The sequence below is a fragment of the Gavia stellata genome, chromosome 4 (assembly GCF_030936135.1).
Source record: "Gavia stellata isolate bGavSte3 chromosome 4, bGavSte3.hap2, whole genome shotgun sequence".
NCBI lineage: Eukaryota > Metazoa > Chordata > Aves > Gaviiformes > Gaviidae > Gavia > Gavia stellata.
The window spans coordinates 22,685,542-22,713,335 of record NC_082597.1 but is presented as its reverse complement, the minus strand read 5'-3'; the positions used below and the strand labels follow the sequence as shown (position 1 = coordinate 22,713,335).

The following is a 27,794-nucleotide window of genomic DNA, read 5'->3' as shown; positions in this document are numbered from 1 at the left end:
TTTCAGCCTTTTGTCCCCCAATTTGTATGTATAACCATGGAATCATTTAGGCTGAAAAAGACCTTCAAGATCATCAAGTCCAACTGCAAACATAACACTGCCAAGACCCACTAAACCATGTCCCTAAGCGCCTCATCCATATGTCTTTTTAAATACCTCCAGGGATGGTGACTCAACAACTTCCCTGGGCAGCCTGTTCCAATGCCTGACAACCCTTTTGGTGAAGAAATTTTTCCTAATATCCAATCTAAACCTTCCCTGGCGCAACTTGAGGCCATTTCCCATTGTCGTATCACTTGTTACTTGGGAGAAGAGACCAACACCCACCTCTCTGCAACCTCCTTTCAAGTAATTGTAGAGAGCGATAAGGTCTCCCCTCAGCCTCCTCTTCTCCAGACTGAACAACCCCAGTTCCCTCAGCTGCTCCTCAGAAGACTTGTACTCCAGACCCCTCACCAGCTTTGTCACCCTTCTCTGGACACGCTCCAGCACCTCAATGTCCTTCTTGTAGTGAAGGGCCCAAAACTGAACACAGTATTCGAGGTGCAGCCTCACCAGTGCCAAGTACAGGGGGATGATCACTTCCCTACTCCTGCTGGCCACACCATTTCTGACACAAGCCAGGATGCCGTTGGCCTTCTTAGCTACCTGGGCACACTGCCAGCTCATGTTCAACTGGCTGTCAATCAACACCCCCAGGTCCTTTTCCACCAGGCAGCTTTCCAGCCACTCGTCCCGAAGCCTGGAGCATTGCATGGGGTTGTTGTGGCCAAAGTGCAGGACCCATCATTTGGCCTTGTTGAACCTCATACAATTGGCCTCAGCCCATTGATCCAGCCTGTCCAGATCCCTCTGCAGAGCCCTCCTACCCTCGAGCAGATCAACACACCCACCCAACTTGGTGTCATCTGCAAACTTACTGAGGGAGCACTCAATCCCCTCATCCAGATCATTGATAAAGATTAAAAAAGACCAGTCCCAACACTGAGTCCTGGGGAACACCACTAGTGACCGACCACCAACTGGATTTAACTCCATTCACCACAACCCTTTGGACCCGGCCATCCAGCTAGTCTTTTACCCAGCGAAGAGTGCGCCCATCCAAGCCATGAGCAGTTTCTCCAGGAGAATGCTGTGGAAAATGGTGTCAAAGGCATTACTAAAGTCTAGGTAGACTATATCCACAGCTTTTCCCTTGTCCACTAAGTGGGTCACTTTGTCATAGAAGGAGATCAGATTAGTCAAGCAGGACCTGCCTTTCATAAACCCATGCTGACTGGGCCTGATCCCCTGGGTTTCCTGTACGTGCCTCATGATGGCACTCAAGATGATCTGCTCCATAATCTTCCCCGACACCGAGGTCAGGCTGACAGGCCTGTAGTTCCCCGGATCCTCCTTCGGGCCCTTCCTGTAGATGGGCATCATATTTGCTAACCTCTAGTCCACTGGGACCTCCTTAGTTAGCCAGGACTGTTGATAAATAATGGAGAGTGACTTGGCAAGCTCCTCTGCCAGCTCCCTCCATACCCTTGGGTGGATCCCATCCGGTCCCATAGACTTGTGTGTGTCTAACTGGTGTAGCAGGTTGCTAACCATTTCCCCTTGGATTGTGGGGGCTTCATTCTGCTCCCCATCCCTATCAACCATCACAGGGGGCAGGGTCCCCAGAGAACAACTGGTCCTACTATTAAAGACTGAGGCAAAGAAGCCATTAAGTACCTCAGCCTTTTCCTCATCCTTTGTCACTATGTTTCCTCCTGGATCCAATAAAGGATGGAGCTTCTCCCTAACCCTCCTTTTGTTGTTACTGTATTTTTTATATGTCTTTAAAAGACATTTTTTATTGTCTTTTACAGCAGAAGCAAGATTAATTTCTATTTGGGCTTTGGCCCTTCTAATTTCCTCCCTGCATAACCTCACAACATCCTTGTAGTCCTCCTGAGTTGCCTGCCCCTTCCTCCAAAGGTCATAAACTCTCTATTTTTTTGTCCCCAAGTTCCAAAGCTGTCTGTTCAACCAGGCCAGGATCACCCATTTCAGGTGCAGAATCCAGCACTTATATATATATATAATATATATATTCAAATACCTTGAAAAACTTGAGATAAAAAATACTTGCATGCTAAACAGCTTGTCCCAAAAGCTCTGTGCCAACAACTATTTTCAAGATTTTCCATAGCAAAAGAAAGTTGTCAGCATTGTTTACATGGGGAATCCAACACTTCTAAGATTTCTATACTAAAAAAGCAGGAAAAGTAAACAAGCTATATAAATTAATTCTTCAAATTTGTTTATATAAAATATTACAGTTAATACAATTCTGAACTGAGTTGTGGTGCTATTTCTCTGGAGACCTAGGAGTTTCACATCTTTTGGATTAGAAGTAGTATCTACTTACATATCACACAAACTTTCACTCAACAGCACTGCACTACAACTTCAGGCTTAAAGCTGAACTTAAGTATGCTAGTTTAGATTTCTAACATATTATTAGCTACATTCACAGTCAAGACTATTAATACAGTAAGTAATCTTTTTTGCTTTATGTATTCATAAATACTAAAAAGCACTTTTTGCTACATTGATTCACGCTACTAAAAGCATCTTAAACATACACCATTTTAGACCCTCCAAACATCAAAGCTACACTATCATCTCCAGTCTACAGCCCAAGAAAGATGAAGGTTTGTTTATTAAGACAGTAGCACAAGGGAAGGCCCAAAGCATCCATCACCCACTGCCACAACACTCCTCTTACACTTCATGCCATACTCTTAAGCAGCAACAGTAACCTGTGCTACTCAGGAAGCATAGCAAAAAAGTACTGCTAGGAACACTCCCACATGCTCTGTAATCAAAAAGCTGTCTTTTCTTCAGAACATCCTTTCTCAAAGAAACAGGTCTTCACTCAGCCGCACTCATGCAGGGGACAAGACCACCATTACCATCAAGGCTCTGAAGCCACCCACAGGCCCTGCATCTGGCACTGCAAACCCACAATGGGCCCAGGAACTCCTACCTGAGGCCGCCCATCTCTCATCTCCCTCCTCATCACCTGCATGTCTCCAGAAATAGGAGAGCACTCTAGAAAAGAGGCCAAGCATCCCCAGACACCCACACCAAACCCCCCCCCACCCAAACACGACCTCAGCGCCCTCTCCTATAGCCGCGCTTCAGCCTCCCGCGGCGCCGCTGGCCAATCACTGTGTTCGCTCCTCGTCACGTGAAAGAGCCCACGCCGCGTGCCGTGGGGCGGGGGGGGGGGTGTGTGTGTTAGGGGCCGTTACGTCATTCTCCGCTGCGGGCGCGCGGGCTCAAGGGCGGGGCGGGGCGGGATGGGATGGGAGGGAGCGGGCGAGCGGGCGGGCGGCTGGCTTCGCCAGCGGCTTCGCCCGGTAGTGGGCTGTAGCAGCCACGGCACAGCCCGCGCGCCTTGAGCGTGACGTCACGTGACGTCGAGCGGTGGCAGACGCTTCCCTCGCCCCCGGCTGCCTCCCGGTTTCTCTTCGGGGCGGCGCGCGCGAGCAGCGGTGCCGCCTGCCCCCCACACCTCACCCCTGGCCGCTTTCCCGCCGGCCCGCCCTGCCGTGAGGAGACGGCGCGTTGAGGCCCCTTTGTGCCGGGCTCTGAGGGGACGATGTCTGCGGAGCCGGGGAGGGGCGGGGTGTTGTCACCCCCCCCTGCGCTGCTGGCGGGCGCGCTGGCTCCTCGCCACAGGCGGCACAGGGCCTGGCGGAGGAGACACAGGCCCCTCTGCTGGTAGGGCCGAGTGGTGGGACCGTTGGCCGAAAGGAGGGCGAGAGGGCCTCCTTCAGTAGGGTTTCAGGGCAGCAGGGGTTGAGGAGACATTGAAGATTGTGTCATGTGTGGTTACCACAAAAAGCTTGAAGCAAAGGGGTGCACGCAGCCTGTTGGTTATGCTGTCTGGAATTGCAGTCATACTGTATTGACAGGTTTTCTGGGTTTCTGTAAGTGAGGAGTCCTGAGCAGGCAAAACCCGCAGGCAGGCTGCCATCTCACCTGGGCTGAGGGCTCTCCGTGCACTTGGGTGGCACTGGGAGTAAGTGAGGCATGGAGTCTGATGCGGTAGAATGGGAGTACGTGGGAAAGCATGCATGTGCAAGTGGCATATGGTTGAATTGCTGTAATCTCAGTAGCAGACAGTTTCAAAATGACAGAATAAGCTCTAGAACATTTAAATTTAAATTCTGATTATCAAATAGTGTTTCACAAAGCATAGTTTTTGAGTTGATGAGCTCAGCATCCCAGTAATTTCAATGGGAACTGCAGCGTCAGACTGTTAATAGGAGACAGTCTCAGGAAGCTGGGCAGAGCAGTGTACACTCCTATGGGAAACTACTTTATGGCTGTTTGTTGCAGAAAGGCAGCGTAGTCTGTGATTAGATTCTGAGAGTAGAGCAGCAGTTGTCTTTGGCAACCTTTTATTTTCTACTTGTATGGTTAGCTCAGCATTATTTAGGCAAAGAAGGGCTAGGAGTGCATTGCGGATTGTTTAACACTTTTATAGAGTTCTATACAGTTCCTAGACCAGAAGAAATTTTGGTTGCCAGTAATTATGCATGGGTTCCAGTGTCGTGCTCTGAAGTAACTGAGGTGATGCTATTGGGAGGAGAAATGTGTATGAGTGTCTGTAGTCAGTGATCTTCTTAGAAAAGTGCTGAGGAAGTGACAGCCTCCACTTTTAGATACATTGATTTAAAGCATTTTAACTACCATTTTCTTTCACTAAGATTCCTGTGGAGTGCAGGCAGGGAAGTGTTGGTTGGCAAAACTGTGACAGGTGAAGAAATTGTTTTTCCAGAGGAGGGGAGTAGTTATACATGTATAAATTCCTGTCTGAAGATCCTGTAGTTTATAACAGCCTTCCCAGGTTGTGCTTCTCAGGAATCTTTTTGCAAGAAAATTGCCTAGGCAGAAAAGACCAATATTCAATCTGAATGTCCTTTAAAATGCTAACATGATCTGTTTATCACATCCATAAACTAGAAGTATTTTGTATATTAATAGCATACAATGGATCGAACCTGTTTAAACTCTTTGTATGATGATTCATGTGAAGGACTAAATCCAAAGGAATTTATATTATACTAGAGGAGCAAGACATCCCTTTGAAGCTATTGGGCCTGTATTTTGCTCTTGGTTCAGTACATGCCCCAAGACATGAGCTGGGAAACAAAGGCTGAGAAATCAGCTCCAGAGAAACAAAATACTTCAAAGAGCTGATTTTAAGAGAGCTGAAAATATTGAACAAGGACTACAGGTAATGAGGTAAAATAGTGTAATTAAATATTGTGTGAAAGAATGCATAGGTAGTGTAGGTAATGAAAACTCATCAGAGAAAGGAAGGGTTGGTCAGCCTCGTAAAAATAAATTTCACTAAAGCTTCAGGTGCTGTATGCTTTTGCATATAGATTTGGGAACACAGGCATGAGCCTGGGTTCAGTGCTAGGGGAACTGTTCCAGGACAGAATGCTTTTTTATTAATTACTGATACAAAAGGAGGACTATGGCAAGTTTATGTACCTTTTTATCGTATTGTCCCATGCCAGATCAGTTATAAGTGTCAATCTGTTTTTTATCTTTTGTGGTTACTGTGTGGGATGCTTGCATGGCACAGCCCTGACAAATGACCTAGCATCTGCTATAGCTGCTTCAGGCAGTATGAACTTTTTCAGTGGTCATTCCAGTGGTGAAAGTAAGTAGTTTTTCATAGCTTCTGATGATTTGATTTGATTGCCATCCCTTGACATCTTTTGGCCTAACTTAGAATAAAAACAATTAATTTGTAAATCCTTTTCAGAAACCTGTAATGTTCTGTTGGCATTATTATACTTCCTGCAGTCTTTGTGTATGTTTCCTGTGCATTCTTTAGAATTAGGAAGAATCTCTTTGTACAGCACCTTCGTACCTTACCTAGCATTGGCCTAGTACCTTACCTAGTCTTGGCCTGTGACTTGGGCTCTGGCTACCAGGTCTTGCTTTGTGGTTGTCTATACACAAAAATGACCCAAGACTTTTTACGGAATCAGGAGCATGAAATGAAGGGAACCTAAAATAAGGGCCCCAGAAAATTTTTAGAATAGAAACTGAACTGTGAAGTTTAATTGGTTTTTGTTGACACTGATGTCAAATGCAGAGGATACAGTAATTGTGTGGTGAACCTCTGTCCAAAAAGGAAAATCACAAATACTGAGTACACAGGAAAGGGGGCAGAAGGAATTTCACCATAGCCAGAGAAAACACTGTAGTGCCACGCTTGAAAGAGGGAGCTTTCAGGTACAATACTGGCTGAAACACTTGGAATTGTGAACAAAAATTTATAGGGTTTGAGCCCTGCTCTGTTCAGTGGTGCAGGACTCTATAAATTCTTTTTATTCAAAGAGATTAGGTCAAGTAAATACCTGAACTTCTCACCAATATTGTGTAAAAAATAAGTTGATCTCCCTAAATTGGTCAAAAGGGATAAAATATGATCCTGTTTTATATCTATGGTAATTTGTGTTAGAGCAAACCAGTACCTAGCATTCATTGAAAAAGATGTGAAGTAAGTATTACCCATTTTCCATTAAGCCATAGTTTTTGAAAAGTTACATATAACGGAAATATTTGCATAGTGTTTCTTCCGTGAACAGAGGAACAGAAGGGCTTAATTACTTAAGACAGTTTTGCTTGGCTACACAGTCTTCCCCCCCCCCGCCCCCTTCCCTAACAGTTTACAGCTGTGTCTAGTGCTGAGTATGGTGTATTAATTTCCATGTTTCAGTCTATTAAAACAACTGTAAAGTTTTAATGTTCTTTCAGTATTGGCTAACATTGTGAGAAGAGCAAAATCTAGAGCCCGTATGAATTGAGAAGTAGTGCTGTTCTAAAGTTTTTCTAGCATATTTTAAAGGTGATGCCCTTCAGAGTACTGAAGATTTAATTGTGTCTTGGTTACAAGACTGTTTAAAGTTTAGACAAAAGACCCTGTCATTGCTGTAGCTGTCAAGGTGCCAACATCTTCAAGATAAAAGCATTTTTTTTCATTGCCTAATAAGCAGGAGGACTGGATCCAATGCATGCTGGCCATTGCATGTCACTGATGCCTGCTAGATTTAAAATATGTTGTTTAGCCATCATGGTGTTCTGTAAGTATGAACGTCAGCATGATTGAATTGTGCAGGGTTTATCTGAACACTCTAGAAAACTAGGGTTAGTAGAAAAAGATAAAGAAGAGTTCTACCAGTAATATTACTGATAGATTTTTAACCTCTAACTTTCTAACCTCCCAACTTGTTGGGGTACTTGAATAGTTGAATTTTTATCCGTAGTTTATTCTAGGAGAATACTGCATTGTAAGTAGCTTTAGCTCTTTTGAAACAAGAACTAGATTGTTGAATATAGTTATCACTGGCTATTATAATAACTAAAACTGGTAAACTATGAGAAAGGATTTATTTAAGAAGTTAAGTAAGGGGTACTACTCAAGTAAAAAACAGACTTGAAACATTTTTAATTTTGTCTGATTTGGAAGCAGCTGTATGAGAATGTAGTACAGTCATTTTCTAGTGTGTTCTGTTAATTAAAATTCAGGAAGCATTTTCCTGTTCCCTGGCTTAACTGAAGTTTTTGCTGTGCTTTTGTTCCATATCTGAATAGATGTTGTTGAAAGCCAGAGTGTAAGGGAGAACTTTTCAAAGACGGCATGACTCACTGAACGGTGAGAATATCACAAAGTGTACAGGCAGCTGTGTTCACAAGACTGTTTTAAACTGACAGTTAACTTTTCAGTTGAAGGTAAGCATGAAGGTTTTTAACTGTTGAAAAATCTGCAGTAACTAAATTCTAATACAAGATACTTCTCAAGGTATTTGAACAGATTGGAAAGCAGTGAGATGAACAAAAAAGGGCTAAGTGAACAAGAGAAATGGTTGATACAGTTTCCTGTAGCTGAGTTATTGTGAGTATATGAGTTCATCGGACTCATAGTGAAGTCTGTAATTTTAAATGCCTGATAAGAAGTGTTAAAATCAAATGGAAGTTAGTATCTAAACATGTTTAAATATCTTTTCTGTCCTAGAGTTAAAAAAAAAAAAAGCTTTGATTTTAGAGTTACCCTCAAACTAAACGCCTCCAAAAATGGTTCTTAGATCTTGACATAAAAGTCTATTGAGGTATCATAAATACACAGACTTCCATTTCGTTGGTATTCATACTGTATTATTATGAACTGTGGCTATAGGATGTAATGTGCTTACTGTATGCAAGTTGTTAGAATGTTTACATATTTTGAAATGTAAATACAGCTCATTACTAAATATGGCTTTTATTTATTTTGTCTTAAATAGACAAAAACCTAGCTGAGCACTGATCTGAGCGTATCAAGGATCTATTTTTTGTCTTTCTTCATCACTTGCATTTCCATTATTAATTGCCTTTGTGAAGTGTTATGACGAGGGAAGAAGGTTACAGAGAAGAATTTAGCTATGACAGGATGCCAACTTTGGAGCGGGGAAAACAAGAAAATGGAAATTATATACCAGATATCAAATCCAGTGACCTTCAGCTATCAAAGAGGCTGCATCCTTGCTTTAGTTACAGAACATGGATCTTTTCTTTGCTGATGGGAGTAAGTACTTCAAATGATACAAAATGTAAAAATGTAGGTGAGGTCTCAGTGCCCAGTAATCTGTTCTGTTTCACATCATCTGGGGACTCAGAATTTCATCACTGATAATATTGAATATAAATATTTGTACAGAAAGGAACATATTTAGCAAATTTAAAATGTAACACTTAACTGACTAATGGTATTCTTTGGATAATTCTGCACTACTCAAAGATGCTATACAAAGGCTGGTTTTTATCTTTAATATTAATCATGTAGCATAAACAGAGAATAAGTGTGGTAGTGGTAAATAACCCATGCATATATATAAGCAGTGCCTTTTGGTAAAGGATGTGAAGTATCCTGATCATATGCGTTCTTTTAACATATTTTTAACTGTTAAAAGTACTTCACTGGCCATTATAGCATTTTGGCATTAAAAATACGTATGGTACTTAATGGCCACATTAATTTTTCAAGGTTTGGTAGTCATGTAGTTATTTGGAGAATCTTCATGTAGTGAGAGATTTACTTGTGTTTCTTACAGGAATGTCACAGTGATTTGAATTTTTGTGTCACTGCTAGAATCATAGGACGCTGATCTTGCACGTACATCATGTGCTGCTTCATGTTCTGAGCCAAGTTAATTAAAATTCATCATAGCAATTAGAATTTGATCTTCTTCTGTCAGCTTGTGTGTTTTGAAGAGTAATTTTTATTAAGAGCTAAAAATGTTTCACTGTTAATATGGTAATTACTTGTTCTTGCACAGTGAATAAAAGTATTGCCTTATTTTTGTGGAAACAGCTGAAGATTTTTTCCTTTCTGACAGTCTGCAAAACTTGGATTTGCTTTCAGATGTACAGAAAAAGAGAGGAAAAGAAGAGCTGGCTTTCTTTGCATTAAATTTTCTCAAACTTAATAATCAAAAAGGGCAACTGTCTTTAATTAGATTTTCTTTTTACTGAGTTGTTGTGAATGATTGGAGATACTAATGTTTAATGATCATTTGCTGAAGTCATATTATAAAGAAGCATGAATTTTATGGATAAATGAAAATGCAATTTAATTAATAAAATAATTCAATAAATTCCAATTAGATTTTTCTCCCAAGTATTATAGTAGTTAATCTCTCTCGACTCTTCTGAAAGACAGTGTCCAGAAGGGAAAGTCTGTATGCTGAGCAACAGAAGTCATAGTTAACAGAACAGTCTACTTCAGGGAGCAGTTGCAAATTGTAGAGTGACATCAAAGTGGCTGCTAGTATGGGCTGTTCTTGTGTGGGAACAATTCAGTATGCTTCAAGCACAATTTCAAGTTGTGTTCTATAAATACTGTTCTTCCAGTCTGCCAGAATTCTATGTGTGTGTGCTTAGACACACACACACATGCTAACCCTATTTTCTGTCATTTTTTGACAAGGACTTTTTAAAGACCCCCATAATTTCGTAACATGAAAAAAAATGCCCAAATAACGTGAAAGAGCCATTCTGTCTCTCATCTTCCCCAGCCCCTTCAAAAGAAATGCCTACCCAGAGGAATGACAAGCAAAAGGAAAAATTGTTAGTAGAATACGCTAATCATTTATTGCTGAGAGTGTAACTCTGATAATTATTAAATAAATGGAATAGTTAGCAAGGGAACAGGAGGAGTTGAACATTTATGGGTGTGCTGCTGGACCAAAGCAGGAAGAGAGTTTGGAGGGAGGCAGGAATATAGGTGGAAGAATCTTCATCAATGTATCCTACTATTGTTTTTGTTACTGTGTTCTAGTTGGTAATTGCCCAGCTGCCCATATGCATAATGAATGTTAGTGGAGCCAAGCAGAGAATGCAAAGTAGAGGCTTAGTTGAGGTTTCTGAAACATTTTTACTGCTGAGCATTGCAATTACCTTTTGAGCATTTAATTAGGTATTTGCCTAGTCAGGGCACAATGCTTGATGCAGACATGATTATATTGTTCAGTATTAAGTCTTGGTAACCAGAAAAACATCTTGCTCAGAACTCAGCATGTTTTGATGTTTTTCTTCAAAGTTATTCACACAAAGACTGCATTAAATGTTCATCAGTAGCTTAATTTGAAAGGAATTACTGATTTCTATCTGACTAGTTGCTTTTTTAAAAATAGTTTTATTCATATTAATTTGTCTTATTTGTTGCTTTGCAGACTTGCCTCCTTATTACTTCTGGATTTTCACTGTATCTGGGAAATATTTTTCCATCTGAAATGGATTATTTACGTTGTGCAGCAGGTTCAGTAAGCATTCTTAATTATTTGCTGTGGCTGTTTGACTGCAAAATCAGTAGTAAATAATTTTTCTGGTTTTATTGTCTTTTTATTCTGTCTGTCTTTTCCATGAAGAAAGTTAGTAGTAAAGATTTAGTTCTATTTAACAGTTCATTAAATGGCTTTTCATCCTATGGTTAAGGGAATAACAGTTGCCATAAAACAAGTGGTTTGTGCTACCATTTTCGTTAACCAGCTTACCACTGGCATGCAGTAGTTATCTGCATGAACAGTTTTTCTGTGACTGATTTTACAAAAATTTGCATTGTTATGTATTTGGGGAATTTCCTGGCTAAATGCTGTCAGAGTATATTTCAGATTGTATTTCAAAGTATTACTTTTTCAGTTTATTTTGCCGTAATATCCAAGTACTGAAGCAGACTAAAGTTCTCTTGAATATTATTATTTTATTAGTAAAATATGCATTAGATGTCTGACATTTTCCAATTTCTAGTATTTTTTTGCTGTATTTTTAGGCACTCTTCTGTTTTTTTACTGTATTATATATGCTAATCTACACTTTAGCTCTATGTGTATAAGATGAGTCTGATGTACTTGCTTTGTTCATGGCAGGATTCTGTTCTGTCATTGTTATTTTAGCAACTTGATTTGCAGATTTGTTTTAAGTTAGGTGCAAGACTAATGCTTTACTTTAAACAAACAAGTCCCAGGAGTTGTTCTGTGAATGAGCTATGGCTTACGTTTCTGCTAGAGGTGTTAGAATAAAGTTGAAGCAGTTTTTGAAGTTAGTTTCTTCGCTGATGTATTATTCTCTGCAACATTAGTGTTACTGAGATGTCTCTTTTAGTGCCCTAAATCTTGTCTCTTTGAACTTTGTATTTATTGATAATTTCCAAAGATCTGGTAGATCTGGTAGTTGCCTAAACATAGTCATGTAGTGTTCTAGAGACTAGGTATCCAGGACATAAAAGGATGTTTTAATTATGTTAAATATAGGTCATTTAGGTGTTAAGGAAGTGCTGCCAAGAATTTTAAATGTCACTGTTAATCTAATTGTAGTGGTTCCATTGTTAAGCCATCAGTGTTCAGATGTGTGAAAAGATAATTTGTAAAGAAATGCAGCATTTGTTATATTATTCATTGTTTAACATGGAAACATATTTAATAAATTTAGTTGAGTATATTTTTATTTTGCTTATTAGTATGTTGTAACATTATGCATTTGTGTAAAATAGCGTTGGATCTGTAATGCTACCATATCTATTGCAGTGGGGAACAGCTAAAGATAGAGAAATTACTTTGTGAAACTTTTCACTTATGCATGATTTTTCCATTTAGCTCTGCCCTTAAGTATAGAAAAACAGTTCCTAGTGAATGTAGCGGAGATCCCAGGCACAATTCTTAAAGTGTAATTTGACTCAACAGATCAGTTTTTACAAAGTTCTTCAGAACTGTATTGAGACTGGCCAAATTTTAGCTTACACAACCGTGACTTTGTCTGGTTAAAACAATGTGGAGGCCCAGTTTGGCAGTAGCAGTGCGTTTCTTTTCCTGCTCAAGGATCTCAGGCCTTCTAGAGTTAATTTAAACTAACGAAGACATGAAATGCCTCATGAAAGTCTTTCTTTCCTTTATTCATCACATTTGCTGGGTAGCTAGTCAAAACTGAGGGATATGGAAGGCATATTTAAACCTCTTGTAATCCTCAGACACTGATTGTAATTAATGGGCTCAGACAAGAGTGACAGACTTTCCTCAGAGTTCCTGTTTGTCTAAGTTAACTGAAATATTAATTCAGACCAAATAAAATACATGTATAGAAATACATATAAAAATTTTTTTGTGCAGAATATCCCACTAGTCTTCTCTTTTAATTTTCCCAGTGTATTCCTTCAGCAGTTGTGAGCTTTGCTATAGCAAGGAATAAAATTAATACGGTAAGTATAGGATTTTATTGGCAATTGTATCTTTTTTTTCCCCCCTGTGGTTAAAATGAGAGAGAAACTCATTCTGAAACTGTTTTTCAGATACCCAATTTTCAGATTCTGTTTGTTTCTACATTTGCTGTTACAACAACGTGTTTAATTTGGTTTGGATGCAAACTTGTCCTCAATCCATCAGCTATAAATGTAAGTTACTAAAAGAATTACTAATTAATGCTACATTTATCTTTGTTAAAAAAAAAGGGGGGGTGTGAGGTGAGTGGAGATAACATGTAATTACGTTGTTGTCAATACCCCAGTATTCCTACTTAGTCTGTGAGGAGAGATCATCCAGCAGTAACTTTACTTTTCTGAGTAAGACAAGACTAGAAAACTGACGTTGGAGATGAAAACTTACATGGCTAAAAGATGCATGGTACAGCTAACTTACAGGAGATTGATATGGAAACGACTTTTGTGTTTTCTTGTATTCAAGTTCAAAAACATGAATTAGATCTTCAAATGTGATCCAGTTCGATCAACTGACTTTTATTTTTATGTTGACTATAGCAAGTTTTGTTGGTGGGTTTTTTTTTTTTTTTTGAAAGAGCAGGGTCAGAAGAGAAAATGGAAAATGAGTTAGTAGCTTATCTGTGGATCAGCCAGTTTTTAGGGTTGAGTTGTACTGAAATGAAAAGGTGTCCCAAACAGTGCTACTTCTAGGACATTTCATCATCATATTAAGTATAATTCTTTCCTGGATCTTATTTAATGGATAGTTTTGCTTGTGAGGCCACCAGGAAAGAAACTTCTGATGAACGTTTTTATTATACATTGTCAACAAAGAGAATGCAGCAGTCATTTGAAGCATACACGTTTCATGCTGGGAAAAGTTCACTGGTTTTGAGTCGCAGCCTTTTAACATCTGTCTTTGGTAGTCTGAGCCGAAAAGTAGAACTATAGGGTGGTTTTGTTTTGTTTTGTTTTTTTTGCTATGGTAGAATGTTCTGAGACCTCTATACTACATAAGAATATTACATGTATGAGTAAGTAACATTGCATTAGGTATTATTGTTACCATTGATGAATATTCATAATAGACTATCACAGAATAGCAGTACTCAATACAACTTCGTCATACATTTCATATGAAGGTTAATGAGTGCTCTCATGTACTATTGTTCAGTTCTTCTCCCACTATCATATCAGCTGTTGTGATACTAAGAGCTCAGCAGTAATAATGTCTCCCTATAATAATATAGCAGATCTGAACTAGTGTTAGTAACAAAAGACTTTTCTAATAGAAAAATAGTGCAGAGACTAGAGTTTGCTTTGGAGTTATCCATGCTATTTTAATAAAATCTGGTTAGCTCCAGATTTCACAGATGTTGAACTTTTAAATTAACTGTGTTTACTTCCCTTAGAAAGTGCACTATATTAGGCCAATACTTACAAACCTGCTTTTTAAATTGGGTAACTAAGTCTAGCTTCACGTTTCTGTGCAGCTGGCCCAATTTTCAGAGAGATGGAGTACAGCAGTCAATTGGAACTGTGGAGATTTAGCACTCCGGACAGTCAGATGACTTGAATTCAAGTAGTACTGGCTTTAGATGCGGGCAGTTTTGCCCTGTATTTGGTGGGACAATGTCATGGCCCCTTGGGTTCTGTGTGTATCTCGGGACAGTTTACACCAGTCAATTCTTTGCACAGTCTTTGCTAGCTTATTGCTAGTGTAGCAGTTCCCTCATGCGTTTGCACCCTCAAGTGTCTTAGGCTGTTGGGGCTGAATGAATTATATACCAGACACAGGGGTACTGCCTTTTCCCTTTTCCCTTCCTTTCTTGGTAGAGAGTTCAAATATTAGAAACCAGCCTAAGCATTCTGAGAGAAAACAGCAGAGAAGTGTGACTGGAGACTACCAGTCCCTTTGCATTCCCTTCCCCTGGTAGACAGGATCACAGCACTGTCAGGACAGTGGAGGGCTATGTCTGCCCAGGGAAATTGGACCAAAGGGACTCATTTTGTCACCACGATAAATAGTTATTTTGTCATGAGCCCCAGTGTGACAAAATTAATTTTGCTTATGCTCTTGAGAAGCTTTGAGCTGGCCCTGTGTCTAAGAGCTTAACTTTAGTTTTGTACTTTTGAAGTGAGTAGTTTTTAGATTGCATAAAAACTTGTGTTTTCTATTATTACATATTAACAGCTTTTGTATTTTCAAGGCAGATCAAACCATTTCAAAAAAGAGATTATATTAGACTGGAAATGTATAAGTGACAAACATTAAATTTATAACAAGGCAAATTCTGTCTTTGCTAAATGTTAGTTATCTACAATAATATCCATGACACATCCTTGGTTATGTGGTTTTAATTCTTTTGAACTTGCCTATTGCATGTTCATACTATGTCGTTGATCCTTGAATAAAAATAAGTCAGGATAACTGTGTGTGCAAAGCTGGCTCTAGAGCTTTTTTGAACCTTTCTGTCTTAAGAGTTATTCATGGTGCTGACTTGCTCTCTTCTTTGAAGGATACTGTTTCAGTGAGACAGTCTCACTGTTCGGCAGCTCGCTGCCAGCTGTTTTCCATTACCCATGTGGTACAAAGAAGATGTAGAATACCATCTCTTTAACTGTTCTTTCATCATCAGATTTATTTTCCCTCCCCATGTGAAACTGCACAAGAAAATAATGCTAGGTCTGATGTGAAATCACTGCCAGTAATTTAAAAGCAGTAAGATTCATAAAAAGGATAAGTTTATCCAATTGAGACAATTCATATTTAACTCCCCCTCTTTATAAAGGACCTGGGTAGTTCTTCATTAGTGTTGCTCGTGTTGATGGATAACTGTACAAAATTACTTTAGACAGATAAATGGAATGCAAGATACAAGCCATGTCCTAGACTGTGAGTATGTGACACCACTCCAGTGGTGTGCAGTTCTGTAGTTAGTATGCTATCAACATGAAGGATGCGATGTGTAAAACGTGCAAACTGCCACTGCTGCCGCTCTGTTCCTTCCCAGCTCTGAGTAAGAAGCCTGATGGGCAAAAATGAGTGGAACCTCGTGCATGCTGGCCACTGCAACTGAAGGGGTTCAGATCTTGAACAGGATTCAGATTAACTCCAAATTGAGTACATACATTTGTTGTCTTCTTGTGAGTTGAGTGTCTGTACCTCCATTGTAGTTCAGATGATCCAGTCATTGAGACCCTGCAATGCAATCTCATTTGCCTCAGTGTAGATGGCTAAGGCAGGATTCCAAGGCCTGAACTTAGACATCTTTTATTTTAAATGAGCTGTGAGATATTCTGCCTGACTGCTGCTTCTACTCTGGATGGGTGAGAGTCTCCCATCAGTCCTGTGTCGTACATCCCATTCATGCAGGCACGTTCAATATGCTTGAGTATTTCAAATGGCACTAGCAGCCAGTATAATTGAACCCCACCTCTAGTGACTGGTTGGCCCAGTAGCTTTTGGGGTTCCCTCTCTTGTCTGTATAGGTCTCCACTGACAGTAGTGGAAGCCTAGTCACCGTGGTGCACACAGATACTGGAGTGTAGGTGCTTGATTTGGTTGCCTAACCGTAAGTGTGTGTCTCCGTTAGGTATGTGCTATCTTGTCCTGCCTCACTCCAGCTGCTGGTCCCCCTCCAGTCTCCTTTAGGTCCTCTGTCATTATTTGTCAGACCTGTGCAGATGTCTTGAAACATCTTAAATTGTGTTAAAAGTATGCATTCAAGTAACTATATTGAACTTTAAATTATTTAATCTTGAAATTAATTCAACACTTTCATACAGTTTCAGTGAAACACATTTTTAATACCTGGTGCAGGTTCAGAGCAAATTGTATTAAGGTTGTGCTAATCTACTACTTTCTACCCAGTTGCACTTGCACATTCCTTAGTCATGGAAGAGGATTAGGGACACAGCTTACTTGGTTTTCTGCATCTGGTGGTAGATTTTATGTATAGTGGTAGTTGTAGAGATAATTTTCTTTAGTGCTTGGAAATCTAACATTGAATTTCCCATTGTTACAGATGGTATAAAAAGGTATGTACTTCTAGCTTTAGCTGTATTTCTGTTTAAAAAATAAAAACAGCAAAACCACCCAAACTCCAAAACTGGAGATGAGATATTTTTACTTTGGCCTAGGGGTGTTGAACTAATTTTATGAGTGGAAGGCTCTATCTGATATTCTAGACATGTCATATCAGAAAAAAATACTGGAAAGATAAAATTAAAAAATCTGATTTATTTACTGTTACTTTTCCAATTTCTGTTATTTACTTCTTATAGCTAGCACTAAATGAGCTAGTCATTTAATGTAGTTATAGTGCTTCTGGATTCAAACTTGTATGTCTACTTGGCACTGCACTGTATAGTGTGGCCTTGCCAGCCCACGTCAGTACCAGCACTACATGTCAAAACGTGTCCAAATCATAGGAATTTACAGGCTGGATTAAATTGTTCTGCAGGCCACATGTTTGACACCTCTTCTTTTGCCAAATAATGTCTTTATTCTTCATGCTAGCACTTTCCCTAGAAGCTTACCACTATGACATTTATTGCTGTTTGTGGCTCTAGTACAAACTGTACAGTTTGTTGTGTACTGCAAGTCACATAGTTCTAATTAAGATTTCCTGAGAAGGATGAATTTCAGTGCCCAAAAAAGCCTCTCAAATCTGCCACTTACGATCTTTTTCAAAATCATGTGCTGCAAGATACATGTCAGAGAAAAACTGAGATTTGGTGATCTACAAAGCAGGTCTAACATGATGGAACAATATAATTCTGTTCTAAGTCATTGAACAATGGTTTGCTATAATTGTATAGGTTCTGAATGGAGTCAGTTCTCCCTAAATTTTTGGTACTTTGCCCAGTGGACCTAACCACCAAATGTTTTCTTGGGCTGCCAGTGGAAAAACATGGTGTTTTCGAAGACAAGAGAGGGAGACCCAGTCTGCCTAACTTGCATGTCTGTAGAAAATGTAGAGTAGGTATCTACCTCTTTTCATGCGATAATAAGGAAACAAAGAGAAATGTTAAGTATTACACTTATTTGTCTCTTGAAGATGAGCAATGGCAGGAGGAATGGCAGCATCCATGTTTTTGCACAATAATGCAGTCTGTTAGACCTGCAAGAGTAACGAAACCATGAAGAGTGTTCATCCATGCTCTACTAGCACTAGGTAGAGCTCAGAACTAGGATTCTTGGCCCAGTTCTTTGGATTGTGTTTTCATTCAGCATTAGACATTGTATTGCACCATTTGGATTGCAGCATAGGGGTTGGGAGCCTGTGGCCCTCCTTCCCCCCTGCAGTGGATTGCCTTAGCCCCTGGGCTAGTCAGGCTTGCTCTTGTTTGTCCTCTTTCTGTTCCTGTGAATCTTCCATAATTTGCTGCAGTGTTCTGGTTTCACATGGGAGGTCCTGCAAAATGCAAACATACCCAGCAATCAGCCCCTTGTCACTAAGTGCTCTTCTGGAAGGCAGTGCTAAAATCTTCAGGCAGAATATTCCCATGAATGAAATAAATGTTTCTTTCTTAGGTTAGGCATTCTGAGTATTATGTAGACAGCTAAATGTTGTCCTAGAAATTAATCAAGAACCAAGAACATGGTTAACAAGGTATCTGCTGAATAGATACGTCTAAGTGTCACAGACAATAGACAGACTGCTGGATCCTGCTAGACCCTGCCCCCTCCTTTATTTTTAATATGGAAGATGTAACTCATTTATGTCTGGGATTTTACTGACAGATAAATTTCAACTTGATTCTACTTATTCTGCTGGAAATCTTCATGGCAACTACTGTGATCATTTCAGCTAGGTCTACTGAAGACTGCTGTACAAGAAAGAAAGTAGGTACCCTTAAGGATTAAAAATGTCTTTTTTTGTGTGCGTGTGTTAAAAAATCCTAGATTTTTCCTGTATTACATACATCAAAAAGTTTACAGGCAACTCCAGTATATAACTTAATGTTACATGGTAAAACTAGATTTGAACAATAAATAAAAGTACCCTGCTAAACAGTAATAGCCTCTTCTATCTTTAAGAGTGCAGTGGGCCCCTGCAAAATGATCTGTTGCAATTATACAGCACAGGGTTATTTGAATATCTTATGAAAAGGCATGGCAAAAGTTTTATTTCTGTTTTGTGGAACAAAACTTAATGACGTATGAAACATTAGAATACTGTGACTTGTATGTATGCAAGCAATGCCTTTTTGAAGCCTGAGGTGGGGAAAGTATTTGTCATGTCTGCCACTTTGGTGGTATCTGGACAATGAATATTGCCTTTGGGATTTGGGCCTATAGATAATTTTCTTTAGTCACAAGTGCTCTCCCAAATCCCTCCCTCATTTTTCTACAACAGTACTTCTTTTAGGTAATAATGAAGCAAGCATGCTGTGCTATTTTGTGTTCCAGTGGAAGTATTGCTTGCTAGATAGTCACGTAGTGTACTGTCTTCCTTCAGTAAGTGTTCATCCACATCAGTAAAATCTGAAGGCTCAGTAAGAACGTATGTATTTTGAGGTGGAAAGGGGAGACAAGGTGACCGTATTTCACTGTTGAACAGTGGTTGTATAACAGCTAATCTGGGACTACCTTATTTGTTTTTAATGTGATTGCTGTGGTCTGACACTGGCGAACGCCGTGGTGTGTCACTGTCAGCTCTGATGGGCCAACCAGACATTGCATGCCACCGTTAAGATTTGTAACAGGTTGTACAGGATATTACAAGTAAATGTATTGCTTTGTGTATTTTTTTAATTGTGATTTTTTTATTCCCCTCTAGAATACTGCATATGATAGTACCATCGTTTTGAGCAATGTCAGCTTTCCTACTCGAATTCTGAAGTCATACTCAGTAAGAAAAACGTTGTTTTCTTTCTTTAAATAAATTTGTTCTTTAATCTTCCCAAGTGCTAAGCTTCTTTAAAGCCAGGAAGAGGTCAGTGTAGGTAAGAGCTAAAAGAATAAAGACAGAAATGAGAGATATAACTTAAAATATTTCCTTTTAGAATATTGCAAGAGAAAAGATAACTGTCATGTATAATAGGAAGGAGACTACTTAATGACTTAAGGATAAATAGTGTAAACTGAACTGTACTTCAGTGGAGCTAATAAATGAGATCATAAATATGTATAATGAAGCTGATCTTGTTTTCACTTAAGCCAGCTGAAGTTTTGCCATATTTTAGATGTGAAAAACATTGACTTCATGCATAGCTAATAGCATAAATGCATTTTTTTCCATCCTGTGAGTTCCTTTCTGTATGCAAATAGGAAATTTGGTGTTCAAATGCACTATTAATAATTCGTGTGCTCTTCTTTGTTTTAGGTAATTGAGGTGATTATTGGAATTTCATCAGTATTTGGTGGCATAATTGCTTTGAATATGGATGTTCTAGTCTCAGGTCCATATCTTTCAGTAACGTTCTTTTGGATCTTAGTTGCTGTAAGTATTGCAAAATGAAGGCACTCTTTTAAAACAATGTTTTTGATTTTTTTAAATTTTTTTTAATTTTTTTTTCTTTTTTCCCCTCCCTACTGGAATATTTATTTAGCCCTTATACTAATTGGCAATTGTTGCTTAGCAAATAAATTAGTGCTTCAATATACTTAATATATTTATACAGTATGCTTGTTCGCTTGTTCTCTTTTGATTACAATACTTTGGTTCTTATGAAATGTTCTGATACCTTTTCAGTTCTCAGTTCAATAAAATGGAAATGAGTAATACAACAAGGTTATTGGAAGTGAAGTGTTCTGTCAAACAAGTCCTAGGTTTTAGAATATTTCAGGCTGCCAAATAAAAAGTTGAATTTAATTTCAGCGTGGTAGAATCCTTAAAACACCATCTTTATCCTGTCAGCCTTAACTGTCTTAAAGCCTGAGACGGTGATTGGTAACCCTTGTCACTAATAACAGTCTGTACCTAGGAGCAATGGATTCATAAAGGATGCTGTGCTGCCCTGTTTGCCACAAATTGAACCAGTTGAGAAAGAAGACAATGAACATTAGATTTATATATGGCTACTCTGCCTGGAAAATCCCTCAGCATGAAGTGGAAAAAGATCATAAAGTTTTTCAGCATTCAGAATTCACAAAGTTCTGTAGAGTTCATTAGGTTTTTATGTAGAACTGTCAAGTTCTGAGGATAATCGTATGTCAGTATGTGTAGGTTTAATGTATGATACTCATTAAATGCAAGTTAAATGAAGATTAGTTTTATCTCCATTTGACTAAGTGATTCCTAATACTGTCGTAATAAGTCTATACAGTTTTACCTTTTCAGGAAATCTAGAATGTGATCTGTGACTAGTGGGAATCACTGTAACTCAGTTGTAATTTCTGTACTTTTCAAGTAGGTAAGTGTTTATTTTGTTATGCTTTTTTGTTTAGTGCTTTCCAAGTGCTATTGCAAGTCACGTAGCTGCTGAATATCCAAGTAAATGTCTGGTAAGTATGTAAAATTCTTGGATTTTGTCATTAGAGTGGAATAATGCTAAGAAAGCCTGCCTTTGATAGTGGGCGCTACTCATATTTGCTCACTTCTTTTTAGTTACTTCTACAAAATGTGACAGAAATATGTAGCACGAGTGTAAGCTGGTATTCCTGAAAAGAAATCCAGTAGGTCTTTTGGAGACTTAATTCCATCAATTCTAGAAAAGAATTCAAAGGACTGTCAGGTTTTTTGTACTGGTTTCTTGGGAATGGTTATTACTATAGGAAAACGACATACCTCATATGGTACGCCCAGAACTGCTTTCATCCTCCTGAGCTGGGGTCCTTTCTGTTCTGTTCTCCTTTCATTATGAGCTGTGGTTTCTGAAAGAAGAAAATTAGGTGTGCAGGCTGCACTGTACCTAGAATGTATTTTAAACAAAATCCTCATCTGCATGACTAGCAACAAGGGCTAAGAATATTCAGTAGAGTGCATTTATTCCTTGATTGTCCCAGTTGTGTAGTTAAGCCTCCTTAAAACATCTGTTCTAAGTTATAGTCATGCAACCATATTTAAGTCAGTAATGATGCATGACCACAACTGAAGTCAGAATTTGATCCTGTAGGATGATATTTGAATGAAAACTCTGCTGCTATTGTATTGAAATAAATTTGCCTCAAAGCACTCAAATGTATTTGCATAGTTATTTTAGGTTGTAAATCTGCAATATCTGCTGTTAATGCTCATTATTTCATACAAACTGAAGAATAAGTGATACTTCTATACTGGCTTTCTAAATTGGGTATTGCTTTCTCTATCTGCATGTGAAAGGCACTTTTAAAATCAAACAAAACGCCATCATCTATATTAAATGGAAAACAAATTACAAAACAGCAGTGTTTTGGCTAGGAAACTTAATTTATTCAAACCTTGCTTCCGTATCTCCATGCAATATGGATGGCTCTTAATATTTGTCCCATATGTGTAATCTTACAGACTTTTACATACTTCTGTTATGCTCCTTCAAGCAATATTGTAAGCAATATAGCTCACAAACCAAAGTGTTAACTTGTTTTCATTCTTATTTAACATTTATTATCTTATTTTTTAGGTTGAGGTCCTGATTGCCATTAGCAGTGTTATCTCTCCGTTGTTGTTCACAGCTTCTGCATACTTGTCCTTCAGTATCATGCAAGTTGTTGACATCTTTAAAAATTATCCACCTGCTGTTAAAGTATGTATTTTTATGCAATTGAAAAATTAACATCTACCTATTACAGTAGCAACACAAGAATTAATTAAGAAGTATAAGAAGACAAGGTAGTGCATTGTAAAGATTGAATAAAATGTTACAGAAATTTTTCAAAAGCTCTTATTTGACTAATGATACAATTTTAAATGTGTTAAATCTGTTGCCACCCTGGAATTATAGTTTTAAAACAATGGGATATTATTCTAAAGAATCAGTAGAAATAATATGTAATATGCTGGACTCCTTGAGGTTTTTATAAATTTGCAGTATATAAATCAAAGATTCTAGGTTTACTTGAAGAATACATTTTTCTGTTTCTTAGGATGTCTACCAACAGGTGGCATGTTGGGATTGTAAACTTAGACCTGGATTCATTCAAAGCCTGGATTGGGGCAGAGAAGAAAAAAAGTTTGCAAATCTTAAAGCATTTCGATATGAAGTGTTACCAGTGCATTGCTGAAGAGCTTTCTAGGGCTTTACTGTCAAAGTGTTTAGCAATCCATGATGATGTTCAAAGAACCATTTATGGGGATTAAAATAGTGTCAATAACAGTGTTGTTTCTTAGTACCCACTAGTCCTTAAGTAGTCTTGTAATTTTAGAAGAAGAGAGGGAAAATATTTATTAAACTGAGATCTTAAGGACTGGAAAACTAGCTTTTGACTATGTGATCCTGTTCTGATACTGGAGGAGCATAGTGTGTTGTTCGATCTCAGGAAGTGGCCAAGGCTTACATGCTCTCTTTAAGCAGCTTCTCTGGTTGCACATGTTGGAGACAGAAGACTGGACTGTCCAGACAGTTGGTGTGACCCTGTAGAGCATTTCTTACATTCTACTTAGTGTCTAGTCTGCGGAGGAAGGTGAACAATGGAGTGGAATGTGACAGCAATGCAGACAAGGACAGTGACCTCATTGGCAAGGGGTGCAGTCTTACAGTTCCCAAAAACAGAGAACAAGGCAGGTTTGGCCATGGTAACCAGGTTCAGCCAATAGTTCAGTGATTGCCAGACCAGTCCATTGTAGTGAGGTAGATCGAAGGTCAGCCAGGAATTCAGGTCAGCAGGGTAAGATCAGAGCCAGCAAGGCACAGGGCCAGGCCCAGGCATAGCTGTGACATTCCTCAGGTCAGAACCAGCAGTAAGACTCTATATTTTAGGTGATGGTTTCCTCAATTCTGTTCTATTTCTAGAGGAAAAGATCATTTGGCAAATTAACGTTTTGTTAAAAATTATCCATCTGTCCTACTTTGAGCAAACTCAGGCACTCAAATTTTAATTGAAGCTTTATGCTGAAATAACCTGTAAATTATAATTTGAGTTAAAAAATTAAATCTAGGTACAAATCTCAAGGGGTGGGAATGGCAAAAAGTATTTTATTCAAGTATTTAACAATGTATTTAATGTCTGTATTTTCAGCAATCTTATGATGTACTCCTGTTGCTTCTGATGCTGATGCTGCTAATTCAGGCATGCCTTACTATTGGGACTGTAATACAGTGTGTAAATTACAAGACAAAAATGAAACTACATGATTTGTCATGGACAGCATCACAGGTTAAAAAACAGGAATACAGAACAACAGAGGTATGTATTTATACCCATTATAAAGTTAAAAAATCTGTATTTAAAAAGATTTTTTTTTTTTTAGTGTTTCATGTTACATAATTCGGACCACAACATAAGCTGCTCTGTAAAACTGTAAAGATGTTAATGCACTGGTGAGTTTTGTAATAAAGAGATAATATTTTGCTGGTTAAATGATAACTGGGGCATGACAGACTCAATATCTGTAAACCTGTGACAAGTCCTGTTAAGAGAAAAACAGTTGTAAGGTTAAAGCCCCCTTTTGTTCTTATTTGTAGTACGGGCTCCCAATTATAGGTGAGGTTCTTCATTGTACTAAGATAAAATGATAGTCCTACTGTCCTGATGCACATCCATAATTGCTATTTATATGTCAGAATGAAGTTATAGAAAAGATGATGGGCCTTGCATGATCATGTTCTGATAATGAGATAGCCACCTATTAAGAAAGGAATGGATTTAACCCTTTCAAGGTGAGCAGAAGTTTTGTGCTATGGAATGAGAGTACTCAATATAGTTGTACCTTTCCAAGGCCTGCTGTGGGGGAGTGAACTTACTAAGCTGAGTTAGTTCTCTTAAATTCCCAAAACTGTGAATGGGAAGAGTTAAGAACCTGGAGCGTAGCAACAACAATGGGCAAGCTGAGTGGTTACCTGTGCCAGACAGTATGGAGTAGTGTACAGATGAGGGTGCTTGGAATCCCAGGTCTCTCCATGTCCTAACTACACTACCACAGTTGGTGATAAAGATCAGAATTGCTATTTCCCCTCCATTTCCCTCCTGCACTTACATGTTCAAGCTATCTTTTCAGATACAGATGTGGCACATATTTTTTTTTTTAGAGCATGGTGGTGCCAGTATTACTGTTACTACTTTTCATATAGTCGTTCAGGGTTAGAGTGCTATTTCAGGGACTGGGGGAACCCAGCTGTCTTCAGCCTGTGTAGGTTAACTACATCCATCTCCTAGCACAGCACTGTAGCCCTTAGGCTTTCCTCACCTCTGCTGTACAGAGCAAAGCACTGTATCCTTGAAGACTAAGAGTGAGTAACTCACATTAGCTGGATGCTTACTGCATGGCCCAGCACTAGAAAGATAGAGTGCAGGATTCAGTTGCTGCTCTAGAGTGGACATCTGCATTGAAACAGCACTGGATAGAAAGCATTGGGAGCAGGAACTGAAATGCAGTCAAGTCATTATACAGCTGGTAATGGAAAGTAGAAGCTGTGGATTTATGTCCTCTCAGGCTGCTGAGGGCATTTGGTATAGGTTGCTTATTTTCTGGATCTGTGTCCTGAGAGTTATGTTCTGTATAAAAGATGAAGCACAGCAGCACTTCCACTGCTGCAAGTCACACTTTGGAGCATAGGTCGTACAATGGCTAAACAGATCTTTTCCAGGGATTATTAACATAAGTATGCCTAGTTTGTGAGTCACTGAGAAATTAAGTGCGAGTTAAATGCTAAAAGGAGCACTTTGTCCTGAAAAGCAATGCCATTTTGCTTACCTTTTAGTATTTAAACACATGAATAGTGTTACAGGTGAAACTGTAGGTCCCTTTGGCTTCTCAGAAGTCTGTGTTCTTAGGCAAGACCTTAGTTTGCTTGCATGTATGTAGATGAATCCTGCTTCAGTTGCACTGTAGGGGGCTACTTCTGGCTTTGGGTTTAGAGATTTAGATGCTAGGGCTTTCAGTCACATTTTGGCAAAAATCTTGAAAGAATGTCCTAAGTAACATGTTTAAAATAGGAATTTGGCCAAGTTTCTTTGACCCAAATGTCTCAAGTATTATACAATTTACTATTATATTTTCTATCATAAATGTATACTATACAATATACAAAACGATACCATTTACAATGTATAGAATATTTTAATAGCTCACACTGTAACTATTCATGTTTACATTCTCCTAGATTGTCTCAGATATTTATTTGCTTGAACTTCAGCTTTTAACAAAAGCATTGTTTCATGTTTCCATTTGTCTGAAATTTGTTTACTTTTAGGTTTCCAGTAATACCTTAAAGGATTTTGACAAAGACAAAGCCTGGAAAGCAGTTGTGGTGCAGATGGCTCAGTAGTTTGGATTCTGCAAATGCAGCCAATACAGTACAGTCCAACACAGTAAATCAACTGTTTGAATTAAGGCTTAAAAACTTTGCAGTTTATAAACAGCAGTAGGAGCCAAGGAATAACACAATAAATAATGTGTCTTTCTAATAATTTTGAAATATATTGATAATATTGTTAACACATCTGTCTTTTCTGTTGGTATCTGTATTCTAGTGTTGCTTTAGAAGATACCTTTAGAAAAAAGGTAATGAGTCACATGGATTTATGCTGATGGCAAAGTAAAATATGACAATATGTAGTAGGCTTCATATATTTGCAGAAGTTTGTTATAACTGCAGTTACATGCAGTCAGTGTAACTGAGAAACGCTTTTGTAAAGTTATGAGTACAAGTCATAATTGATATTTTTGCTTATACTTCACTTTTGTAGGAGTTGTAAAGTTATTTTGCATCTCATTGCTTTTATATAAATAAAAGTCTTTATTATGTGGAAACTCAAGAATGTGGATTGACGTTCTAATTGGAGAGGTGAAAACAGAATATTCTTTCCCATTAAGCTTCCATTTCTGGACTGTTAGAGAGGGAAGGGGCTTTTTCTGAATGGCCAGGCACAAAATCTACTAGCCAAAGCAAAAAAAATCACAAAAAAGAGAAGCAATCAGCCAAATAACAGGAGATACTACTGATATTAAAAGATTTTTTTCACATGTGAAAATGTATTTTTAGGTATGTTACTTTTCATTTATTTAATTTCCTAACTATCTTTAAAACTTAGAGAACCTAGCTGCCTTTAAACAAGGGATATCCCCCATACAGATTGTCTTTTCCTCCTAGCTTGAATTATGTGTATGGTCATGTAGATTTCAAACACTGTAAGAATTTCCGTGTTAATAGGCTTTTTGGTGTAACTAGGGAGATAGCTGCTGACAAGGTGGTGGGTTTTTTATTGTTTTTCTGTTTTTATTGTTGGTTTTTGAAAGGTTCTAGACTTTGAAGTTCATTCTTTTTTATTCTGAAATAACCCAAGTCATCTGTTCAGAGCATGCTGCAAAGCTTACCTCTTCACTTTTGGGGAGGGGAAATAAAGAGAGAGAAAGGTATGTACAGTGCGGAGCCCTTCAGGTATGCTATCAAGTTTTCTTTTGGTTTATGGCATTTTAATGCATAGAGAATACTCTTTCAAGTTTAGAGCAGTGCTTCTTAAGAGCATGTATATAGCAACCTGTCCGTTCACCTAAAATAGTGTGTGGTTTTGGTTCAGACTAATACATCAACAACCAGAGGATGTAGCTGCTGTTTCCTTAAATATTGCCAAAACTCATGCCTCTACTGGTGGTACTTTTCGATTGTACACTATTTTTTGAAAGTCACAAAAAACCAGTGACAGTTCTACCTAAAAATAAACATCCAAACAACTTTCTAAATCTCATGCATGGATTGAAGCTGGGCAAAGACTGTAGATAGTGTAGAAGTTCTTCATGAATCACTGTAAAGTGAGAAGATAGTCATATGCAGAATAGAGTGAATTTATCTTAACAGTTTGCTTTCTTTTATGTGGTAACACACTTGCCTTCATTTAACTGAATCTGTATCTTCAGGAGATCATCTGTATCTTTTCTGTCAAATGATTATTGGCTTTGGTTATCCAGAAGGTTAG

The 27,794-nt window shown here is 38.5% G+C and overlaps 1 protein-coding gene across 5 annotated transcripts; it reads left to right on the top strand.

Annotated features, from left to right (window-relative positions):
- The first annotated feature begins 8,449 nt into the window (after positions 1 to 8,449).
- MLC1 (modulator of VRAC current 1) lies at positions 8,450 to 26,146 on the top strand. Of its 5 annotated transcripts, XM_009812912.2 has the most exons (11): positions 8,450 to 8,629; positions 10,776 to 10,865; positions 12,740 to 12,793; positions 12,884 to 12,985; positions 18,540 to 18,641; positions 19,579 to 19,650; positions 20,125 to 20,241; positions 21,189 to 21,245; positions 22,343 to 22,465; positions 23,898 to 24,065; positions 26,072 to 26,146. In XM_009812912.2, exons 1-11 carry the CDS (start codon positions 8,450 to 8,452, stop codon positions 26,144 to 26,146), a joined length of 1,140 nt encoding a protein of 379 aa, XP_009811214.1. The 5 variants fall into 5 exon arrangements, with proteins under 5 accessions (XP_009811214.1, XP_059673001.1, XP_059673002.1 ...); XM_059817018.1 differs by lacking the exon at positions 10,776 to 10,865; XM_059817019.1 differs by lacking the exon at positions 12,884 to 12,985.
- Positions 26,147 to 27,794: the final 1,648 nt, after the last annotated feature.

Excerpts from the sequence above, each read along its gene's own strand:
- MLC1 (XM_009812912.2), top strand. The coding sequence starts at position 8,450 with ATGACGAGGGAAGAAGGTTACAGAGAAGAATTTAGCTATGACAGGATG. Across the intron at positions 12,986-18,539 it reads TCAATCCATCAGCTATAAAT|ATAAATTTCAACTTGATTCT; the intron begins GTAAGTTACTAA and ends TTTTACTGACAG. Across the intron at positions 19,651-20,124 it reads GAATTCTGAAGTCATACTCA|GTAATTGAGGTGATTATTGG; the intron begins GTAAGAAAAACG and ends TCTTTGTTTTAG.